The 19,602-nt window shown below is 44.0% G+C and overlaps 2 protein-coding genes across 6 annotated transcripts; one reads left to right on the top strand and one right to left on the bottom strand.

The window, feature by feature from the left end:
• Positions 1 to 37: 37 nt before the first annotated feature.
• Positions 38 to 7,857, bottom strand: LOC102689529 (microfibril associated protein 3). 3 transcript variants are annotated; one of them, XM_015349836.2, is made up of 4 exons: positions 7,653 to 7,857; positions 6,958 to 7,029; positions 6,218 to 6,610; positions 38 to 5,520 (listed from the first exon to the last, which is right to left on the bottom strand). In XM_015349836.2, exons 3-4 carry the CDS (start codon positions 6,480 to 6,482, stop codon positions 4,727 to 4,729), a joined length of 1,059 nt encoding a protein of 352 aa, XP_015205322.2. In that variant the 5' UTR covers positions 6,483 to 6,610; positions 6,958 to 7,029; positions 7,653 to 7,857; the 3' UTR covers positions 38 to 4,726. The 3 variants fall into 3 exon arrangements, with proteins under 3 accessions (XP_015205322.2, XP_015205323.2, XP_015205320.2); XM_015349837.2 differs by lacking the exon at positions 7,653 to 7,857 and having other exon boundaries at positions 6,958 to 7,033; XM_015349834.2 differs by lacking the exon at positions 7,653 to 7,857 and having other exon boundaries at positions 6,939 to 7,020.
• fam114a2 (family with sequence similarity 114 member A2) lies at positions 7,053 to 19,245 on the top strand. 3 transcript variants are annotated; one of them, XM_015349831.2, is made up of 14 exons: positions 7,053 to 7,158; positions 8,824 to 9,110; positions 9,293 to 9,389; positions 10,107 to 10,208; positions 10,380 to 10,489; positions 10,903 to 11,037; positions 11,709 to 11,867; positions 13,648 to 13,771; positions 14,280 to 14,365; positions 15,318 to 15,443; positions 15,898 to 16,037; positions 16,186 to 16,258; positions 16,986 to 17,039; positions 17,359 to 19,245. In XM_015349831.2, exons 2-14 carry the CDS (start codon positions 8,904 to 8,906, stop codon positions 17,458 to 17,460), a joined length of 1,515 nt encoding a protein of 504 aa, XP_015205317.2. In that variant the 5' UTR covers positions 7,053 to 7,158; positions 8,824 to 8,903; the 3' UTR covers positions 17,461 to 19,245. The 3 variants fall into 3 exon arrangements, with proteins under 3 accessions (XP_015205317.2, XP_015205319.2, XP_015205318.2); XM_015349833.2 differs by lacking the exon at positions 7,053 to 7,158 and adding an exon at positions 7,962 to 8,088; XM_015349832.2 differs by lacking the exon at positions 7,053 to 7,158 and adding an exon at positions 8,121 to 8,400.
• Positions 19,246 to 19,602: the final 357 nt, after the last annotated feature.

Here is a 19,602-nt window from a genome sequence, read left to right as displayed (position 1 = left end):
TCCTGTATTTTAGCGTTACGCGAATCATGCAAATACGTTTTCTTGGTTCCAAAAATATTCAGGTTTTATTGAAGAAGACCCTGAAGGACATTCAAGTGAACATTACGCTTACAGTACACAGCACCAAGGTTCAGAACAATAAACACACTAAGTAGTTACAATAACAGCAGACGATCACTTCCCTACACAGACAACAAAAAGGCTGCACATGTTAAGTTGCTATTCACATATTTCCCTGGAAAACAGAGTTTGGCAATATGGATACACTAAATAATATACCACTACACAGGAGTGAAGAAAAGTAAGAAATATAGAGCTCTTGGATAAAACATTTAGATGAATATTCCATAGTGTTTCAAGGAGGGACTCTCTTCTAAACCCTCATAACCCGTTCAATATCTGTATAATGTATGACCTTACCCAAAGTCCATTGCACAGTGTTGGGAACTGCTTAATTCTGAAAGCATTAGCAGCTCTAGGCTATCTTTTTTTAAGTAAGAATATAGTCTTGTATATATACTCTATTTCACACTCTACACAGATAGTCATATGATGCTTTTTAACCAAATAAGGAGCTTTTACTTATCCAAACTGTGTTATAATCCAGAAGAACCCATTTAATAACAAAAACCTAAAATCGAAGGATTTCCCTTGCATTTTATTTTTTAAATCTGAAAAAAGTCTGTAATCTGGAACATGGCAGTGCTTTCAGAGACTCAATTTGTTTATCGCCGAACACAAATGCAAGCAAGGACGCGTGTGTTCGTGCAGGATCAACAATGAGGGGCGCGTCTTTCCAGGCCAGAGCTGCATAGTGATTAAAAATAACTCGACTGCAGATCTCGGGGATTTCAGTGCGTGTCAAAAGGTCCTAGGCACTCCTTCACTCAAACTGATTCGTGCGAAAGGAATTAATGGTAAAACACAAGTTACAAATTGGGCCACATTCTTGTTCCACTGCACATTCACATTATATCCTGCTTTACCCAAAGCATTTAAAAAGCCTAAAAGCATGCTGGTAAATAGCTTCCAAACTTGTGGTTTACTTTCACAACCCATGTTCCATTATTATAGCCACACAACGCCTGACCTGAAAGAGTGCAGAGAGAAGTCTGCTCTTTGAGTCACACTGACTCTTGCAAAGTCATCTGAGGCACACTGTTGAAGTATGGGATTTAGCATTTGTAATGCAAACCCTTTATATGGTAATTATAGTATAATGTCACTGAATTAAACCTCCTAACAGAATTTCAGCTCCCATGCAGAACAAACGTAAACTGGCAACATTCTGCAGGATGGGGTCAGTGAGCCTCAGTGCTGTTGCTAATATACTATGAGTTCATGACCACGACAACAGGACAATTCAGTCCGCATAACAACAAACCTGAGCGCTTTCAGAACAAGCTAGAGTGCTTCACTTTTACGTCAGGTATGGCACCATGATTATTAGAACATTAGTAACAATTACAGCGCATCAGGAACAGAATAGTGACCGAGCAACAGTGTTTCTATGGCAACCACAAATTTGCCATGGCACAGTGGGCCCTTTCTTTGAAAACATAATAATAATTCAGAGTAACAAAATCACAGCGCATCAAATGATTTCCCCTGCATTTTATGTTAAATCTGAAAAAAAAAAATGCAATCTCTAACACTGCAGTTGTTTCAAAGTCATTCGCCAATATTTTGCAAACGGGTCGTATAATTACTTCAAAGCCGCAGATAAGGCAAGAATCACAGATACAAAGAGAAGAGTCTGTAAGTGCTAAAAAACTTTAAAGGATCTTTTTTTCCCCCCTCCAGCACTGGTTAAGTGAGGCAAAATACACTGATGAGAGAAAACAAATACAGAGGCCCTCTTTGAATGACAAACAGATATTGTTCTCAGTTTCTGCAGAACTTGCAGAGAGAAAATGGATTCCTGGGAAAAAAGGTTATTAAACATTACACACTTCATTTTTTTTAATGGGACATTCAGGGAGAGATTCTACAGCTTTTGGAGATGGTAAACCACACAAATGCTGGAACAGCATTAAGACCATTCGGTGAAGTGAGGACATACGTGGATCTGGATTAAATATAACATTTTTAATCTATTCCCTGGACAGAAACAAATCAGATATTCCTTAATGCCCTAATATAGTTATCCTTCAGTAAAACAAACAAAAACTAAGTGATCCAACTGCCTTTACCATAATGGCTTCCTTAAAAATTTACCAAAAAAAGTTAAACAAAATTAATGCTCATTATCGAAAAATACGACTACCCCTAATCAATCACAAAATACTGTGAAAATGCAGCAATGCATTTGTCTATAAAAAAACAGAGATGTTCAACGGAGGCCTTAAAAATCTCATGAAGCACAAGGGGATTAACAAAGGACTGTCCACCTGAGGTTCACTAACTGAAGCGGTTTCTGTTCTCCTCCTGACCTGCTGTATGTCACTTATGTGGGTGCTCTTTTGTTCGTAATGCACACTGGTATCCTCTGGGTCTGAAAGTGCTGTATGAATTATCTCTTCCACAGAAAACTGTCAAAGTGCCATACAGATGCAAGCAATTACAATACTTAACATCCATCCCAGCTATAAAAAAGGTAATATACTGACAAGTTCCCATTTTTAGAAAGCTCTTTGGATAAGCTTCTGTACATGTCAAACCAGGATGTTTTATTTTTACAACCATGAGAAAGAATAATAGTTGTCTCTTTCAGCTCAACAAATGGCACCGCAAATACAAGGTTTTTGTACAAGGTTTCCACCTGCTGGGACGAGAGCAGCACTGCAATTGAGCTCGTTAACTACATTATGAGCTAAACCACACTCAAAGACTTAGAACAAAAAAAATCCTACAGCTTTCCTGAAAATGTTATTGCTGAATATTAAGCTTCTTCATATCATCATCTCTTCCTTGTATACAAAACAACAAAAGGTTACCTAATGGAGAGTTACATAAAGGAAAATCAATGTGTAAACCTATCACAATTTTGCTGCTTTATGCACTGCTGGTCCTTCACAATAAATAATGAATTCACACTTGAGACCTTGAAGAAACAACAAAGACGAGGTATAACAACATGCTGAAAGCATTATCAAGTAAGCTAAATACACTTTTTCTTACGGGGCAGCCATAGTGCACTTTAAGGACTACAGAGCACCACATCATAGAACATAAGCCCTGATTAGCACTGATGCTGGCCTACACAACGCTATTTTACGTAAAGTCTAGGACAACCCCTAATCACGGCCTAATAGTCCAGCTCCGAGTGTTTAATGCTAAAGACATCACTTCCTTCTGGGAGGGAATGCCTTCCTGTTCTCCTCATGACATTCCAGGCTTCTATTTCTGAGCGATCAAGAAGCACAGTTTTCCCGACTGCAGGGTGCGCTCCCGGAGCCCGTGTGCCTCTCCAGCGACGTGCAGCACCGCGCTCAGAACCATTCCTAAGGCCTGGCCCGGGAAACGGAGAGCAGATCTGACACACAGTGGGGAGAAACGGGAAGAGCTGCGCTTGCCCCCCTCAGACAGTTTTGCTTCTCTTCAGTTCTTAGGACTTTAGTCCCAGGAAGCAACAGTAAAACCAACAGTAGGAAAAGAAGCGGGTGGTGTTTATGTTTGATTTTTTTCTTTAGCTTCCGTATGACGATTTTAGCTCTACCCACTCCCCTCGGAGCAGAGAACGGATTTTTTTGTGTGGCGCCTGAGCCCCAGGCTGCACCACCGCGGCGCACGGGGGGAGAACGAGGGCGGGCTGCTGCTCCTGCTAGACCCTCCCACCTTGGAGGCGCGGGCCTTTGAACACGCCCCGGGCAGCACCGCCCAATATCGCAGCGCGAGTGCCGATTGGAGGAGGGCCGCGTCCCCCACCGACAGCGGCGCTTGGGAGTCACTCTTTGAGTGGCTCGTCCCACCCACAACCAGCACCCGTCGTTCATCCTCGCTTGGGGAAGTTCCATGCATATTTTGCCAGTGACGAGACCCTGGCTTGAACCCGTGGTCACAGAGCCCCACCTGCTCCCGGGCGAGTACCTGTACCGGCTGAGCCGCCCGGCAGGCCCCTGCATGCCGTTTCACTGGCAGCCCGAAGCGAACAGTAGCTGGTCATTGTGAAAGCACCAGCCTCTCTTGAAGGAAATGCAGCACAGCATTCCAGCACTGCTTCAATCACCTGGGAAACACTAACAAATAGGAAATGATTTACAAAACACAAAACTACCACTACACTCCAAGGATTTTTTTTTTGAGTAATGAAGAGTTCCTCTGTACCCAACAGCAATGAATATACCCAGTTAGTCCCACCAATTATGTGCACCAAATGTATTTTTATAAATCTATATCTTGATGTAAGCTCCAGGGAAACAGCTCCAGTCCAAGGGCCTTAACTCTGTTTTAAAGAGGTCTATGCTTTTAACATTTTAATTGAGCCAATTCCATCTTACTTTCAAGATGGTCTCCTTTCTGTGAAGGCATGCGCTGGGAAAATAAGGTCCTGGACAGACCTGTCCAAGACAGGAGATCCTGATCTGGGGATCAGTAGTGAACTGGTGCAACCCTACAAAACACAGGAGCACTTGGGGTTTTGTTTTCACCTCTGCCTGGAGCTGTGGCAAGTCTTCTCTCCACCCTGGAATGATCTTACAGCCTGCACTGACAATGCCTTCGTGGGTCTAAAGCACACACAACACCCGAAAGACTGCAGCCTGCGAGACCTGCAGTCACATCCTCGTTAGATGTGGCTTTCATAAACGACGCATTTAGAGGCGCTCGCCTCCAGCGCGGAGGGAGACGATTCTTCCTCGTTCTCTCTCAGGCCTTCGCTCTGGGCCCCGGCGCTGGATTCCTTGTGGATGGACACCTGCACTTCCCGGCTCCGCTCCTGCACGGCCTCTTCCCCGAGGAGTGCTTCCTGCGCGCCACCATGTTGAACCGCCGACTCGATGCTGTAGACCCTGTCCTGGCACCCGTCTGGGCATCGGTCGATGGCTTGGCATTCTTTGCCCGCCTTCCTGGGCTGGCCCGGGTCCTCGAGGTGAACAGCCTCGAACATCTCCTCCACGAACGCCCTGCAGTTCAGGATCAGGGGAGGCAGGGGGACACTCCGCGCCAGCTCCTCGATGTGCCTGGCGAACTCCATCGTCTTGAACTGGGTGACTTTGGCCAGCTCCAGAGTCTTGGCGGAGGTGATGATGGGAATGCGCTTGGCGATCTCGAAGGCCTTCTGCAGCTTCTCTGCCCCCTCCGTCCTGAAGAACTCGTTGATGGCCTTCTCCGTCTTGCGCAGGTGGCTGCTGACCATGCAGAGGCGGGTGATGTTGAGGACCATGATGATGGTGAAGGCCACCAGGCACACGATGACGTAGTACAGGCCCAGGCCGCTGTACGTGTACGCCACGCGCAGGGTGATGGTGTAGTTGGAGGTCCCGGACGGGCCGGATGCTATACATGTGTACCTGCCTCGGTCTTCGAAAGTCACAGTGGTGATGTTCAAGATGCCTTTATCCAAAATGAGCCATTTCCCCCCTGAAAAAAAAAAACAGAACTATAAGTTGCATGCAAACTTTACAGCTTTCAAATCTGGCTGCGACATGACCTTGCTTTTCTATTACAATGCCACTTGCTGGCCACTGTCAAGTGAAGGAACTGTTGCTTGGGACTGACCATACAGCTTCTGGATTCCCTAAAAAGTCATTTTTTTCCCATTTAAATATCACCTTCAATATTATGATAACCCTTACAGCAGAACTACTCTGTACTGCACTCTGCTGTAGGCGCTTACTACAGTCACTGGGACACGGGGATGGGACAGAACGTCAGAACTGCCTCTCAAGCTGAAGGAAAGGGAACGCTGAGAGTGTTTCTAAACTCCAACAAGAAAGCACAACCCCAGTTTTAAAGCAGGCCTATTAGTCTTCACTGTAAAGCCCTGGTAACATCCGAGATGACCCCGGGGACTGTGAGGCCTGTTCGCAGCGGTACAGGCAAGCATTTTCCTCCGCACGACATGGAAGGAAATCGTTGAACAGACCCTGGGAAGACCGGAGGCCCAAAAATGTGGACATGCCACCATTGCCGCGCCGGGACGGGTAAGCGAACGGGCATTTCTAGGTCAAGCAGCGAGGTGATCTAACCTTGTCCCGAACCGTGTGTGTGCGTCAGGACAAGGTTAGATCAGCAACCCTCTGGACCCTGACCTCGGATTCCCGAGCAATCGATTTACCTCCGCCCTCCTCGTCCAGGACGTGCCCCTTGGAGTTGTACCACTGGATGCCCTCATGGCTCCCCGTCACGTTGCACTCAATGAGAGTGCTGGAGCCCTCCTTCACCACGATGTCCCGGAGGGCGGGCAGGCTAGCCAGGCGGTGGGCGGGAATCAGGGAGCTGTTCCCCGGCGGGTCGCTCTGGGGTCCGTCCGCCCCCTGCGCGGCGGCACAGCTCGCGTAGAGAAGCAGGAATACAGCTTGGCCCCTTCTTGCGAGCAACATATCCGGCTGTCGGCGCAGGGCAACTGCCACGCACGTATCCAAAATGCAGGGGAAAGCAGCTGAGAAATTCAGAACGAAATCCCCGGGGAACTGGGGTCTGAGCGGCTGCGGGTCTTCTTTGATAAAACCTGCGAGACAAAATGCGTGGTTTAGCGAAACATTCAAAGACATCGGGGTGACGAAAAATGCTTCACTATAAATAAACTACACATACTGGTATTTTTAGGTTTACGCTCGTTTTCCCACGATATTTATGCAAAAACAAAAACCATAACAACACCACACACTGCGCCGCAGCCGATCAAAGCACCACGGCCAAAAACATCTACACAAGCCTCAGCAAAAAAGCTACCAGAGCGTTTTCTGCTATTTAAAACAAAGCGTATTTTCGACCACTACAAGTCATAGAGACAGAACATTAATATCAGAGATTTTATTTTGTAAACAGACACGTACGGTGTTCAGTAAACATTACCCTCGCTCCCGCACTTCCTGGTTCGGCACACAGGAACCGGAACTGCCCGTGTCGTCCACTTCCTGCTTGTCGCTGCGAAGGGTGAAGAAGAAAAAAAAAGTACGAGATAAAAAAGAGGCACGTTTCAAAACTCCAGTGACGTGGCAAAAAGACACTAGAGACGGGGAAACTGTGGCCAGGCCGGCTGAACACGCTGCAGAGGTACATAAACAATACCTTCTCTGGGCCACTGCTGGGGGGCGGTTGAATTGTTGTCTGATCGAGATTTAAACACTTTAATGAGCAAAGTGCGTCAGAATAGGATGGGGAAGGGGGCATTCACTGAGCACTTATTGACGCTCCTGATGTAGAATGAACTTCACCATCATTCAGCTTGTGTGTCTGTTTTACCATATGTAAAGGCGTGCTTGCAATTGTGTAGCAAAAGGATGACGCTCAGAAGAGAACCGTGTGTTATGTGAATGTATGAGCCCAGCTGTCATTGACTGATCACATCAACCTTGTTGTCGGAATTTAACAGTACCTGACAACTGGCATATTGTTAAAATGCCGCGACATAGCTTATCGGTTAAAAAAAAATACCGCAGCACAAATTTAGTGAAATCGCACAAAGTACAGGGACGTCTGCCATCAGAAAATAGATGCTCAAGTGATACATTCCGAGTTTATACGTGATTTCCTACTGGTAAACAGACCCGCAAGCGAAGAGTAATCCAGGCGTGGTTTCTGGTGGACGGTTCGTGGTTCGTGTTGTGGGGGAAGGCAGCAAACTTCCACGTTGAGCGCCGAAGGTCACAGGTCCAAGTCCGCCGGCTTGTGCACCTCTCTGGCTCAGGGTGTGCTTGTGAGGTGCAATCTGACCTCCAGCAGCATCGTACATCACACTGCTGTCTCAGCCACGTATCCAGATTGCACACTGACGCATTCAACAGATGTTTCCAGTGATTGTGGTTGTTGTTGTTTTTTTCAATGGAAGAGAGGCCTAGGGGTTACATTACTCATGTAACAAGAATGGGCAGAGAGGGAGATTATCATCCATTTGATGTGGCTCAGTTTGTGGACAAGGAACTCACCGAGCACCAGTGGGCTGTCATGGGGCTGGTCAGCCTGAGCTCATCTTTTCCATCGCAGGTCTTTGCGGGATCTCATCTGTAATGATCAACGCGATCTGCGGCAACAGGACTGATTAAGAAATTAAGAAATTAAGGATCGATTCTGGAATTTAGTGGGATGTTTGAAGTCTTCCTAAGGCCCACGATGGAAGTACTGAAGTGCGTTATCCCTGCTGTGTAATTTGATGCCGAAGCACCTTCTCCACATGTGATGCACTGTATTAACGCAGGGAGTTGCTGTTATCAAAGCCTGTTCGTTCTCTAACAGTTCCTCTGCTTGCCTTGACTTTATTGTCTTAGCGGATCAACAGAGAGAAAACATTTGTTGCAAGTAAGAGAAGGCTGTGCGGCTCAGTGGGGAATCTGCTTTAGGGCTGTGGGCAGGGCAGTATGCTCTTGTCCACAGTTGCATATCCATGCTTCTGCCCCATACAGGGCAGGAGGTGGCACTGTATTGACTTGTATTGATCAGTTGCTGTGTGTGCAGTCAGCGTTACTGTCAATCCAGTTTCAGAATATGCAGGTGTTTTATGTGCAAACGGTTGGTTGTTGACTTTGTATAGTGCAGGGAAATATTTTTCATCTGTCAGCTATTTAGGAAATCTGTGAGCCCAGGTCATGCTTTAGCACAGGGGTGGGCACTCATGGTCCTGGAGGGCCTGTGTATCTTCAGGTTTTTATATACTCTCAGCTCTTAACGAGCTCAATTATCGTCTTAACGGAACCAAGTTAACAGCTCCTCCCAACATTTTAGGTGCTGTTGCTTTGAAGTAACCTAGAAAACCTGCAGACTCGCTTCTGGACCAGGACAGCCCAGCCCAGCCCTGCATTAGGATGTCGGAAACTGAGAGCTCCGGCGATCCTGCAGGGAAGACCGAGATCCAAGAGAACAGCGACGCACAGCAGCCGCCCTCTCCGGCTCCTGAGGATGTGGACCCCTCGAAGGCAGAGGTGCGAGTGACCCGCAAAAGACCGGAGAGCAAACTCCCCTCTGAACCGAAGGACCCGGAGCAGAAGCAGGCAAATGAGAGTTCCCAGCAGGTAAAACACAGCTCATAAGCACATCAGCTTGCCTGTACCGGGTGTTGGATGATACTGGGAGGGAGCATGACTTTAACAATCCTGTTGGGTGCATTTTTTTATATATTTGTAATGCTATATCCCGAGACTCAATGGGGACTTTTGTGTGACCTTGGAGAATCTGCCTTTATGTTCCCTAATAGGTGTCTGGAGCTCCTGCACCCCAAGGAGCCTGGGGTTACTGGGGCAGCTGGGGCAAGTCCATTCTGTCCACAGCCACGGCCACTGTGGCCACTGTCGGTGAGTTCTGGAGAGGGGATTAGTCTTTTATTCCCTCTGGGAAAAGAGTCAGTTTCCGCCTGGTGTGATGTCCCCTCAAACCTTTCGTAATATCGCTGGGAGTTTATACGGTAGAAGCCTGGTTAGTGGCTTCAATTAAAGCTAAAACATCGCAGCTCATTGTACATCCCACCAAGGAAGACCACCTTTCAGTGCCTTGTCACTTCTAAAGATGTACGTGTTAATCGGTTTATTACTGCTGAGTGTGTTGATGATACAGATTTTATTTTCTCTAAATCTGAAGAAACATTTACCCCCCATTTTTCCGGCAAAACTTTTTACTGGATTTGAACTGGCAACCTTCCAGTTCTGAGTACAGAGCGTTTTCCATATGCGATATATTTTGAGTAAAGGAATCCTTTATACCCATACTATTGTAGCCTTTAATGGCTACAAACAGCATCATTTCTTGTTGTGATATGATGGACAAAGATTCTTTTTAACTTAAAACAAATAGAGGTGTGTCTGAGTTTTTTAGTTTGCAGTATTCAGGTAAAATGGTGATGAGTGATTTATTGTGACCGTATCTTCATTTGCACAACAAGCTTGAAGAGTAAACTTATACCAGGCTTCTCACTTCTCCTAGCCTTGATTTCTTGTGTTCTGCCACCTGTGATGTATATCGATTAACATGTTATTGGGAACTTTGTACTTACTGAAATATTCGGCTTCCTAAAGGCCAAGGTATCTCCCAGGTTATTGAGAAAGCAGAGTCGTCGCTTGGGATACCGAACCCCACAGACTTGTCGACACAGATCAAAGAGGAAGAAAGGCAAGAAGGTAACGGTATTTACATTATTTGTAAATGATGTGATGATGAATAGCTGCCAAAGATGTTAAAAAACAACAAACGGCTTATATGATTATATACTGTAGATAAATCTGTGTGTAGCTGACATTATTAAAATATAAATCAGTGCTGTTTCTTTTGTGAACTTTCTTTAACGTCAGGTTCATCGAGCAGCGAGCATCCCGGCACATCAAGGGAAAGCGACAGTACGTCCCCAATAGGAGGCGCAATAGGAATGTTTTCATCTCTGTCCAGTGTCGTTCAGAGCACTGTAAGTACCGGGGCTGAACGGCGAGCTTTTCTTCGGAGATATCTTTACACTAGACACCCGGCCATGTTGATAAAGCAAATACCTCGTTTGTTTTTCTGAGAAATGGGTGGATGAGATCCTCAGATCAATTGGCTACTAATGACCATAGCAAGCTAGATGGAGAGGATGGCATCTTCTTGTTCAGAGGAACTATGTGCAGAACACCCGGTGGTGCTGTGTACCTTGGTTCACAACTGTCTCTTCCATATGGTTTTAGTAACATAACTTTATTAACTCTTAAAGGGGCACTGCAACGCTATTTTTATATTCCAGGGTTACAGAGAATCGGCATTGATGATGCTTTTGAAACCACAGTGAGCAATTCATTAAGTAATGATTTATTAAAAACTTTGCTTTCCTTTTTTATCTCTCAGGGGAAGACCATGATAAGTGGAGGTTTGGATGCCTTAGAATTTATTGGTAAAAAGACCATGGACGTGATTGCAGAGGGCGATCCAGGGTTTAAGAAAACTAAAGGCCTGATGAGCAGAACATCAACATTATCCCAGGTGAGCTCATTTTGTGTGTGCTTTGTGTGACTTATTTGAAGTGATTGTGAAAATTCCACTGAAACCATGTATCCCACTAGTTTATACCCATGAAATGGACTCCTTGTATCTGTAGCCTGATGATAGCCAGTGATCAGATCTGTCAGAAAGGTAGGGGCTTAGGTGGGATTGAAAACCAGGGGACTCTACAGGTGTTTTGGGAGGAAGTTGTACCACTTGATCCAGAAGGATGAGGTGTGGGATTTATCTTTCGTTCTCTGCTTATGAAAAAAAAATATATTAGCATCCTCATAAAATGTGTGGGACCTTCCGTGATTTTGTTGTGTTGCTGACACCTAATCAGGAACAAAAAATGAAAACGATATTGTCTTGTAGGACTACTACCTGGCAGCAGTGGAGACGATTGTGGTATAAAAAGCAATGTGAAGTATAATAGTTTAAGGAAGAGACACACAAGTGAGTTTCTAACAGCTCAGCATGTCTTCTGACTTTTGTAAGTGCATTTAAAACCAAGAACGTAAGGCACTTCTTTGCCCAAAAGGTTGTGGGAGTACCCCGAAACAGTATCCAGAAACAGTGGGATGAGGGCCTGGGACCAGTTAGCTGGCCAAACCAGCCTTCCGGCCTCTTCCCGCTTGCGATGACCTTTGTCGTGTCCCCGTGCGCTGCAGGTGTTACGGGAAGCCAAGGAAAGAGAAGAGAAGCAGACGGCTGAGCAGGTGTCCGCAGACACGGTGAGGAAGGCCCACTACGGGATGCTGTTTGATGAATTCCAAGGACTGTCTCACCTGGAGGCTCTGGAGATTCTGTCCAGAGAGAGCGAAGCCAAGGTAATCACAGTGAACGCCACTGTTGTCCGATGCCTTTAAAGTTATGTTCACGGTCGCATTTTAAATGATTGATTTTTTTTTTCATTTCACGTTTGTTTCATTTAAAAGGATTTCCATTTTTTTTTTGTTTAATTAATCTTCTTAGCTCCCATTGGAGCATTAGGCTTTGACACACCTCCCTCCAGCTCAGTCTTGGGCAACCAAGCTGAATTATTAGTCAGTTTCTTTTCCTTTTCACCTGTCCTTCTCCCTGTGTCCAAGTTCTGTGCCTCCTTCTCCTTCCACTTTAGTGCCCATTGAATGGGTGTTTTTGGCGTGGATGTGTCTGAACCATCGCTGTCTTGTACATTTTGTTTTTGGTATTTGTGCATTTGGAAATCCTTCTGCTGGTCGTGCTCAGTGCTCAGTGCTGTCTCTCGGGATCCTGGAGACATGTTCCGTCAAAGCCTCTGAGCTGCCTCTCTCTCTCTATTTTTTATGTTTCTGAGGCATACAACAGGGATGAGCAGATGTTGGATCTGTGAAGTTTTAATTTGTTCTTGGCACGGAAGATTGTAGATTTCTAGTTGCTGTCTGGCAGCTTGTTGCAGAAAACCCTTTCTTAATTTTGCTACTTACAGAGATGAAACGGACGCGCTTGCTGTCTGAACTTGCTTATCCTCTCCAGTTTTCCCTCATAGCTATGGTCTTTTTTTTTTTTGTTCTGCGTTTTCAGCTTCGTGCGTTTAGTTTTGTTAAGATGGATCTTAAGACCTACAGTCCTGATTGTAATTGAGGACATGACCACCACATGGGTTCCAGTAATGAAGGCAGTGAAGCGTGCATAGCTACACAAGATGTGGTGAGACACAATATTCCAACACAAGACAATCATAAATCAACACTGACCTCTGTACGTGGCAGGTCCTTCAACCAAATAAACCAACTTTTTAGTCACCAGGAAAAGCAGACCCTCGCTGATGGACGCTAAAGCTGTCAGGGTAGCAGACCTGGGCAGTGACCATCATCTACTCTGAACTCCTCTACAGCTTCTTGAAAACATTTGAAACCCGCTTTTCAACTCCCAAAAATGCAACGATCTAGGCAGTGAAAACTAAAGGTGGATCTCCATAACGAATTTTGAATGAGATTCCGGTTAATTGATATACTGAGGAAATATTGAAGGCGGTCCTGGAAAGCAGCAGGATGTTTTAAGGACACTGCGCTGGAGGATGGAGTGGACGACAGACTTAATGAGAGCTCATGGAGGAGACGGGAGATGACCACAGCTGCAGCATGTGGCAAAACAAAGGTTACAGTCCTGGCACAGGTGCACAGGCACAGGAAGTCGAGCCAAGCAGTGAAAGACAGGAGGAGCTTCTCAGCAAACAAATTTTCTAACTTGTTTTTTTTTTCATTGATGTAAATGAGGAGTTTATCGATTTTTATTTTGGAGGCAGAAACCAACTTACAACACTGTCAAGACATCACTGTGTCCCTTTAGAGTTGTTTAGTGGAGTAACTTAGGGCTGACCCTGGTAATGGAGATCCCTAGTCCGGCAGGTCTCGTCACCCTTTAATCGTCAATCTTAAAGACTGAACACATGTGGGTTTTGACCAATCTAGTAAGGTAATTGGTTCAGTCAGACATGAGTACTTGTGGTCCATGAGAGCTACACAGCGTTGGTATTGTCCAGGCAGTGATAAGCCTTTACCATAGAACGAAAGGAAAACTATTTCTCCTTAATCACAGTAGTTTGCATAATTATGACTTTGGGAATGTCCTTGTTTTCTGTGACAGGTGAAATCCATTCTGGCTTCGATGTCTGGTCAGGAGCTGCACAAGATGAAAGAGGAGCTGGAGCAGATCAGAGAGGCCTTTTCATTAGTGGACTTTGATGACGAGGACTTGGATGGAAGAAAAGGTAGTGTGCACAGAAGACTGGTTACCGTGTGTTTCGCCAGCTCTCTGTGGAGACTCATTAGAGCCGTGTCTTCATGACTGAAAAGGGTGTAGTTCAGATATGTAGAGGGTTTCTTCCGATTTATTGAGAGGACACAAAATATCATAATGTTTTGGGAAGATGCGATTAAATGTACACATGTTACTTTTAAAGGATTGTGGAAGTCCAACTATGTTGTGGAAACTAATGCCCTGGCTTCTTTTAAGAACCAACTGGATGAGATCCTTGGATCAATTAGCTCCTGAAAACCAAACAATCTATATGGGTAAAATGTCCATGTCTCATCTGTAACATTTCTTCTGTTCTTAAAGAATAACTGTCTTGCAATTGATTAATACCTATGGCTTGTGAAGAGCCATAGACCTACAAGATTGAACACTCCTGTGGTCACTTTGAATTTTCCTTTGCAAGGCATTACTTTGTTCCAAGATGCTGGGGATTACCTGTTTGAGTGTTTGTGCGTTTTCAGATGAGGATGGCACAGAGTTTGTGAAGGAATTAACAGATGTCCTGGCAGAACTGCAGATTTCAGCAACAGCAGCCAAGCTCAGCAGAGTAAGTCTTGTAACTGAACTCTCATGTTTCCCAGAAGGGAGGCGGACTATGACACCCTGGCCCCTCAGAGACTTGTTTTCTCTGTACCTAATGGCTATTATTAGTTTAATATTTGATATTGGTATTTTATTCAATACATGATTCTACCCAAGGTCAAATATTCACCTGTCAAAAATAAATATCCACCTACATGTATGCATCACACTCATCACTTGTTGCAAAGGGTGATTTTTCATTTTAAAAATTAATCTTTCTCAGCAGCCACACATACAGCAACACTCCTATGAAGCCCACTCATCTCATAACAATGTTACTTTTAATTGCGTAGTTACTATACACTGTTGTGTTCTGCATGATTTCTGCACTTCTGTGAGCTGTGTGATTAATTACTCCCATCCAGAGTGTTAGTCAAAAGAAAATGATGACAGTCTCGCCACGGCTCACTTAGTTTGCTTGAGCAGTAGACCTCAGGTGATTTTCTTAAATGAAAACACGTTATTGCCTGCAGGGCTTTGTGCCAGAAATATGAATTGCTTACAAGACAAGTGAAATCAAAGTGTTAAAGGTTTGTTCAAAATTGCAATCTAGAATCTAATTTATTAAGACGCAAAATTAAAGTGATTTATGAGCCAAACATATATAGCATTTACAGTATCAATAGTTACAGGCTGACTGTAAGCATTTTTAAGCAAAAGCATTTTGATGCCATCTACTGGAAAGAAACTGCGATTTTTAAAAATAAATGGAAAGAAAGACTGATAGGAAAGGTAAACCTTAAAACCACTGCTTAAATGATCTTTTTATATTTTATTGTGTGTGATTGTACATTTACGCTTTACAGTTTACAGTATGTGCAGTATGACATGGCTAAATAAGGCAGTTTGAGTTTATCAGCTGTAGTGGACAAAATCTTGCTGTCCTTGAAAGTAAAGTGGTAGGTATGTCTCCGCAGGCCAGAAAGAGTGCCTGTGATCGGATCTCTGAGCTGAATGTTCCTGCTGAGGGATCACAGGTGGAAGATGGGAAAGAAGCATCAGAAGCCAGTGGAGTTGAACTGATTTCAAGGTGTTCTGTGGAGGTACAGTATGAGAAGTGTAGGACTTCCTTGAATCCGTGAGCTCCAGACTTGATCTCCATCAGATCAGACTGACGCTTTGTGGCCAGGGCAAGGTGTGACTCTTTAACACTTGGACAACGACAGTCTGTTACTACTACAAGTCAAGAAATAAAAGCTTGGGAAGTTTAAAGTTTAGTTACTTTTGCATGTGTGTGTGTGGGGGTTATACATTGTGCGTACAATATGTTGTATATATAAATGGTCAATCCCTGTCTCCCATTATTGCTTAGTCAGGGTTTAAGCGATAAAAAAACTTAATGCAAGTCATTTCAGTTTCTGATTTACCTGAGAGGTTTCAGTTATCCAGACACAGAATTGGTCGTACTGTCTGTTCTGCCTATGGCCAGGTTTTTTTTTTCCCCGCGCACGTTTTTGCGTCCCGGGAGCTCAGCGGTCTGTTGCTTGTCCGCCGCAGGAGATCCACACATCTGCGATCACGAGCCTAGCGGAGCTGACGGCCAGATCCATAGAGCAATTCCATAAGGTGGCGGAACTCATCCTCCACAGTCAGAACGCGGGGGCGACGACGCTGGGCCAGGCCTCCGCTCTCTCTCAGTAAGGCAGCGCACCGTTTTAACTAGCCTCTCCTGTTTATGCTTTGTGTTGTCCTCGTATACCGCGAAACATTCGGAATGTGACAAACGTTGCTTTTAAACACGCATCTTTAAGAAGAAGTGTTTTCGTGTCGATGTTTCTTTTTCAGAATGACGGTGATTTTGTGCAAAGAGATATCTTTGCTTTCCAGGAGGTTCACTTCTTGCTTAACTACCGTTGGGGTGAGAGGACTTTGCTCTTCCTAGAGTGCAGGTGTCAGGTAGCACAGTATCCGGCGCGGCAGTGAGAGGCAGTGCACAGTTAATGTGAAAACTGCAAAATCTGAGCGAGGAGTGTTTAGACGAGCTCTTCATCCTCAGCCTCTCTCTGCCCCCACTCACACTGTCACCCCCGTGATAGCTAGTCAGTATTGTATTTGAAATTACTCTTGACAGAATTTTTATCTTTTAAAAAATGTATTGTTACTTAACGAATAACGCGTTTCAAACATTGCAAGTCTCAGTCCTGCAGTGCTGGCAAGATTATCTCTTGTCAATAGTGGTGGAAGATTCTGTGCAGAGGGAAAACATCTACGGATCACAATTTTTTAATTCTAGCAGTGTATCATAATGGTCACAGGTCGTATATTTAATGCAGTTTGTATTTGATACCCAGATGGTGGGATGTATATAATTCCTGGAGTTACACATACTGTCTGATTAAGGGGTGACACGTAGCACTGTATCATAAAACATGCTATATAATTAAATATCAGCACATATCAACTTTCTTTCTTTATTAGGATTAATATTCCGTGCTGTTTACTTTGTTGCATTTGAAGTAGCAGAAGGCCCATACTTATTTTATAATGATCATATTGAGACTCATTGATATTTGACACTCAGAAATTAAAATTTCTGAAATTGTAATTTCAGCCATAGTAATATACAAGTTTTATTTTTTTTCCAGTCGAATGAAAAGGGTGATGTACTCAATCCATTGATCACAGGAGTCTTTCTAGAGGTAGGTAATTTTGGTATCTTTCAGTATGTCTTTTTTAATTCTTAATATTTACCAGTTGGATTGAAAATATGACCAGAAGCCGAGCTACTGCTGTTGCGTTGACCCCAATTTACAAAGGCATTGTAACTTTAAAGATTTGTCAGTTCGAAAATATCTTGCAATAAATTAGGAAAAAAACCAAGAATGCATTTGCTGTCTGGACAAAGAATTAAGAGTGTACAATCACGAGTACAGAAAAAAAACAAACTTCAATATTTTCTCTTTGCTCCACGATGATCGTGTAGTTTATTTAGTGTGTCTGTGACTGATTTTCCCCCAGGCTTCCAACAGTGCGTCTTATGTCCAGGATGCCTTCCAGCTGTTGCTGCCAGTATTAGAGATCGCCCACATCCAGACCTGTACAAACTCCGCACAGCTGTGAGCAGCGCTTGGAGCTCACCTGTGCCAAAGCCGGAGGTGGGCCGCGGTGTGTCTGACCCGGCCATCGTTTCTGCTATCCTGCTCAAGATAAACCGACAGTCAATAAACCTGGCGAGATGGAAACCTGTTCTGTATGCCTGACACCTGTGAGAATGAACAGAACCACAATATCAGATCATAGGTACCCAGAATGATTTACTGCAGCACACCTGATTAATTACTTGAGTGTAATGTGTGTGTGGTGCCAGAGAGTCTGAGCTACTTAACTACAGTAGGTTGTAGTACACCTTGAGGACACAATCTGAAATGCAGTGTGGTAAAAGTGTAGGTTTTACCTTTACATAATTCAAACTAATTTTTGTTTTTGTGGAGTTAGAAGTAGGTAGAATTCGGTTGCTGTTAAATGCAGTAATGTTGCTAGTCAGTTCTTTTGCAGGTCCTTTTTATCAGCACCTCTCACTTAAAGTATTGCTGAAATTCAACTATTTTACAGCATAATCTGTTTAAAATGTAAGAGATTTGATTTCGTTAGCCTTAGTGTAAATAGGAAAAGAGTTTGTTCCATGTGCAGTGTGCCAAGGAAACCTGTGAATTTGAAAACTAAAAATCATTTAGTTATTTTCAAAAATTTAACTCCTATATTAATAATTTCAGCACTTCTCTAAAAAAAAGTGCTGAGGATCGAATGTTAAGTGATATTTTTGAAAGTTTCATCTGGGAGTGTGCTTTCATTTTTTTTTTAGTAACAAAACACTGTCCTTTGTGAAGATTGTGAAGCGTTGAAGTGTACATTAGTCAGTTGTACAGCTTTGCTATGATGCGCCTCGTTGTACAGTTATCCTACATACACCACCATTGCCCCTTGACTCCTGGTGGGATTTAAACATGATTAAAATTAAGACTCAGTTCTCTGTATAGCGCCCACGATCCAGATGTGAGTATGGACTGCAGTGCCCATTGAAACAGTTGCAGCAGGAGAGAGGGGGCTGCTGGCAAATTTGTCACACAGGAAAGTATGAGCTGGTACAGACAGGGAACATGACTGCAGTGCAATTCAGATATTTTTACTGAAACCACAAGAAACATGCATTTTAAAAATGTAGCAAAGCTACTCCTGAGCTGCTTGATGGACACTGAGAGACACTGTGTAAGGCTACAGTAAATTGCCAAACCTGGTAGCTCCTTCTGTATATATTTATGTTATGTGTTTGTACTTGTATTGAACTAGCTACATGTTAAGGCCAACGAGTCCTGTTGTATTTTTTTATTGTATTGAATTCAATTCTCTTACATGAAGTGTATTTTTAGAGTAAAGCTACAGTATGAAAAGCACGTAGTATTTAATGTTCACAATATCACAGCTGGTTTTAACTATTCTGTCTCTTCCTTCTCTTAGAATTATGCAGTGTTCTCCTCTTATACACTGTACTGTGCATTTGCACTTAACCATCAACTAACCAAAAAATACTAAAATATTAAAAGTATCGTTTTTTACGTAACGGTATTTATGTTTATATACATTAACATGAATTTGTCAGGGCTCTGTATTACAGTATTGTAGCAGTAAGGATTGTTTTATTAGACAATTGGTAAAAAGTGTGTAAAAATGTTACCAGTTAGATAAAAATGAAATCCTATTTAATTGATAAAATGGAAGGGATATTCCAAGCACCCTGCTATTAGACTTTGACAGCCCCTCCCTCAACAAGAGCGTTGTAATGAGGCTGAGCTGTTATCAGTGAGCATGTTGTATTGGTAAGCAATAAAAGATATCCTGTTTGAGCTGTTTGAGCTGCCTTTGTATAGTACTATGCTGGTTTCCTCCCACAGTCCAGGTACATAGTGGTGGGTTAATTGGATTCTGGGAAAACTGGTCCTGGTGTGAGTATGTGCGTGTCTGTGGGTGTGTCTGATCACAGGGCCACTCCCTCTGTGGGTGTGTCTGATCACAGGGTCACTCCCTCTGTGGGTGTGTCCAATTCCAGGGTCAACTCACCCCCCCCACTGTCCATGTGTCCAATTAAGAGTCACTCCCTCTGTGGGTGTGTCTGATCACAGGGTCACTCCCTCTGTGGGTGTGTCTGATCACAGGGTCACTCCCACTGTGGTGTATCTAATTACAGGGTCATTCCCACTGTGGGTG

This window comes from Lepisosteus oculatus, chromosome 11 (assembly GCF_040954835.1).
Source record: "Lepisosteus oculatus isolate fLepOcu1 chromosome 11, fLepOcu1.hap2, whole genome shotgun sequence".
Lineage (NCBI taxonomy): Eukaryota > Metazoa > Chordata > Actinopteri > Semionotiformes > Lepisosteidae > Lepisosteus > Lepisosteus oculatus.
The sequence above is the reverse complement of the archived record's forward strand: the minus strand, read 5'-3'. Positions and strand labels throughout refer to the sequence as shown.

Excerpts from the sequence above, each read along its gene's own strand:
- LOC102689529 (XM_015349834.2), bottom strand. Across the intron at positions 5,521-6,217 it reads CCTGGACGAGGAGGGCGGAG|GGGGGAAATGGCTCATTTTG; the intron begins GTAAATCGATTG and ends TTTTTTTTTCAG.
- fam114a2 (XM_015349831.2), top strand. The coding sequence starts at position 8,904 with ATGTCGGAAACTGAGAGCTCCGGCGATCCTGCAGGGAAGACCGAGATC. Across the intron at positions 10,490-10,902 it reads CCAGTGTCGTTCAGAGCACT|GGGAAGACCATGATAAGTGG; the intron begins GTAAGTACCGGG and ends TTTATCTCTCAG. Across the intron at positions 11,038-11,708 it reads GAACATCAACATTATCCCAG|GTGTTACGGGAAGCCAAGGA; the intron begins GTGAGCTCATTT and ends CGTGCGCTGCAG.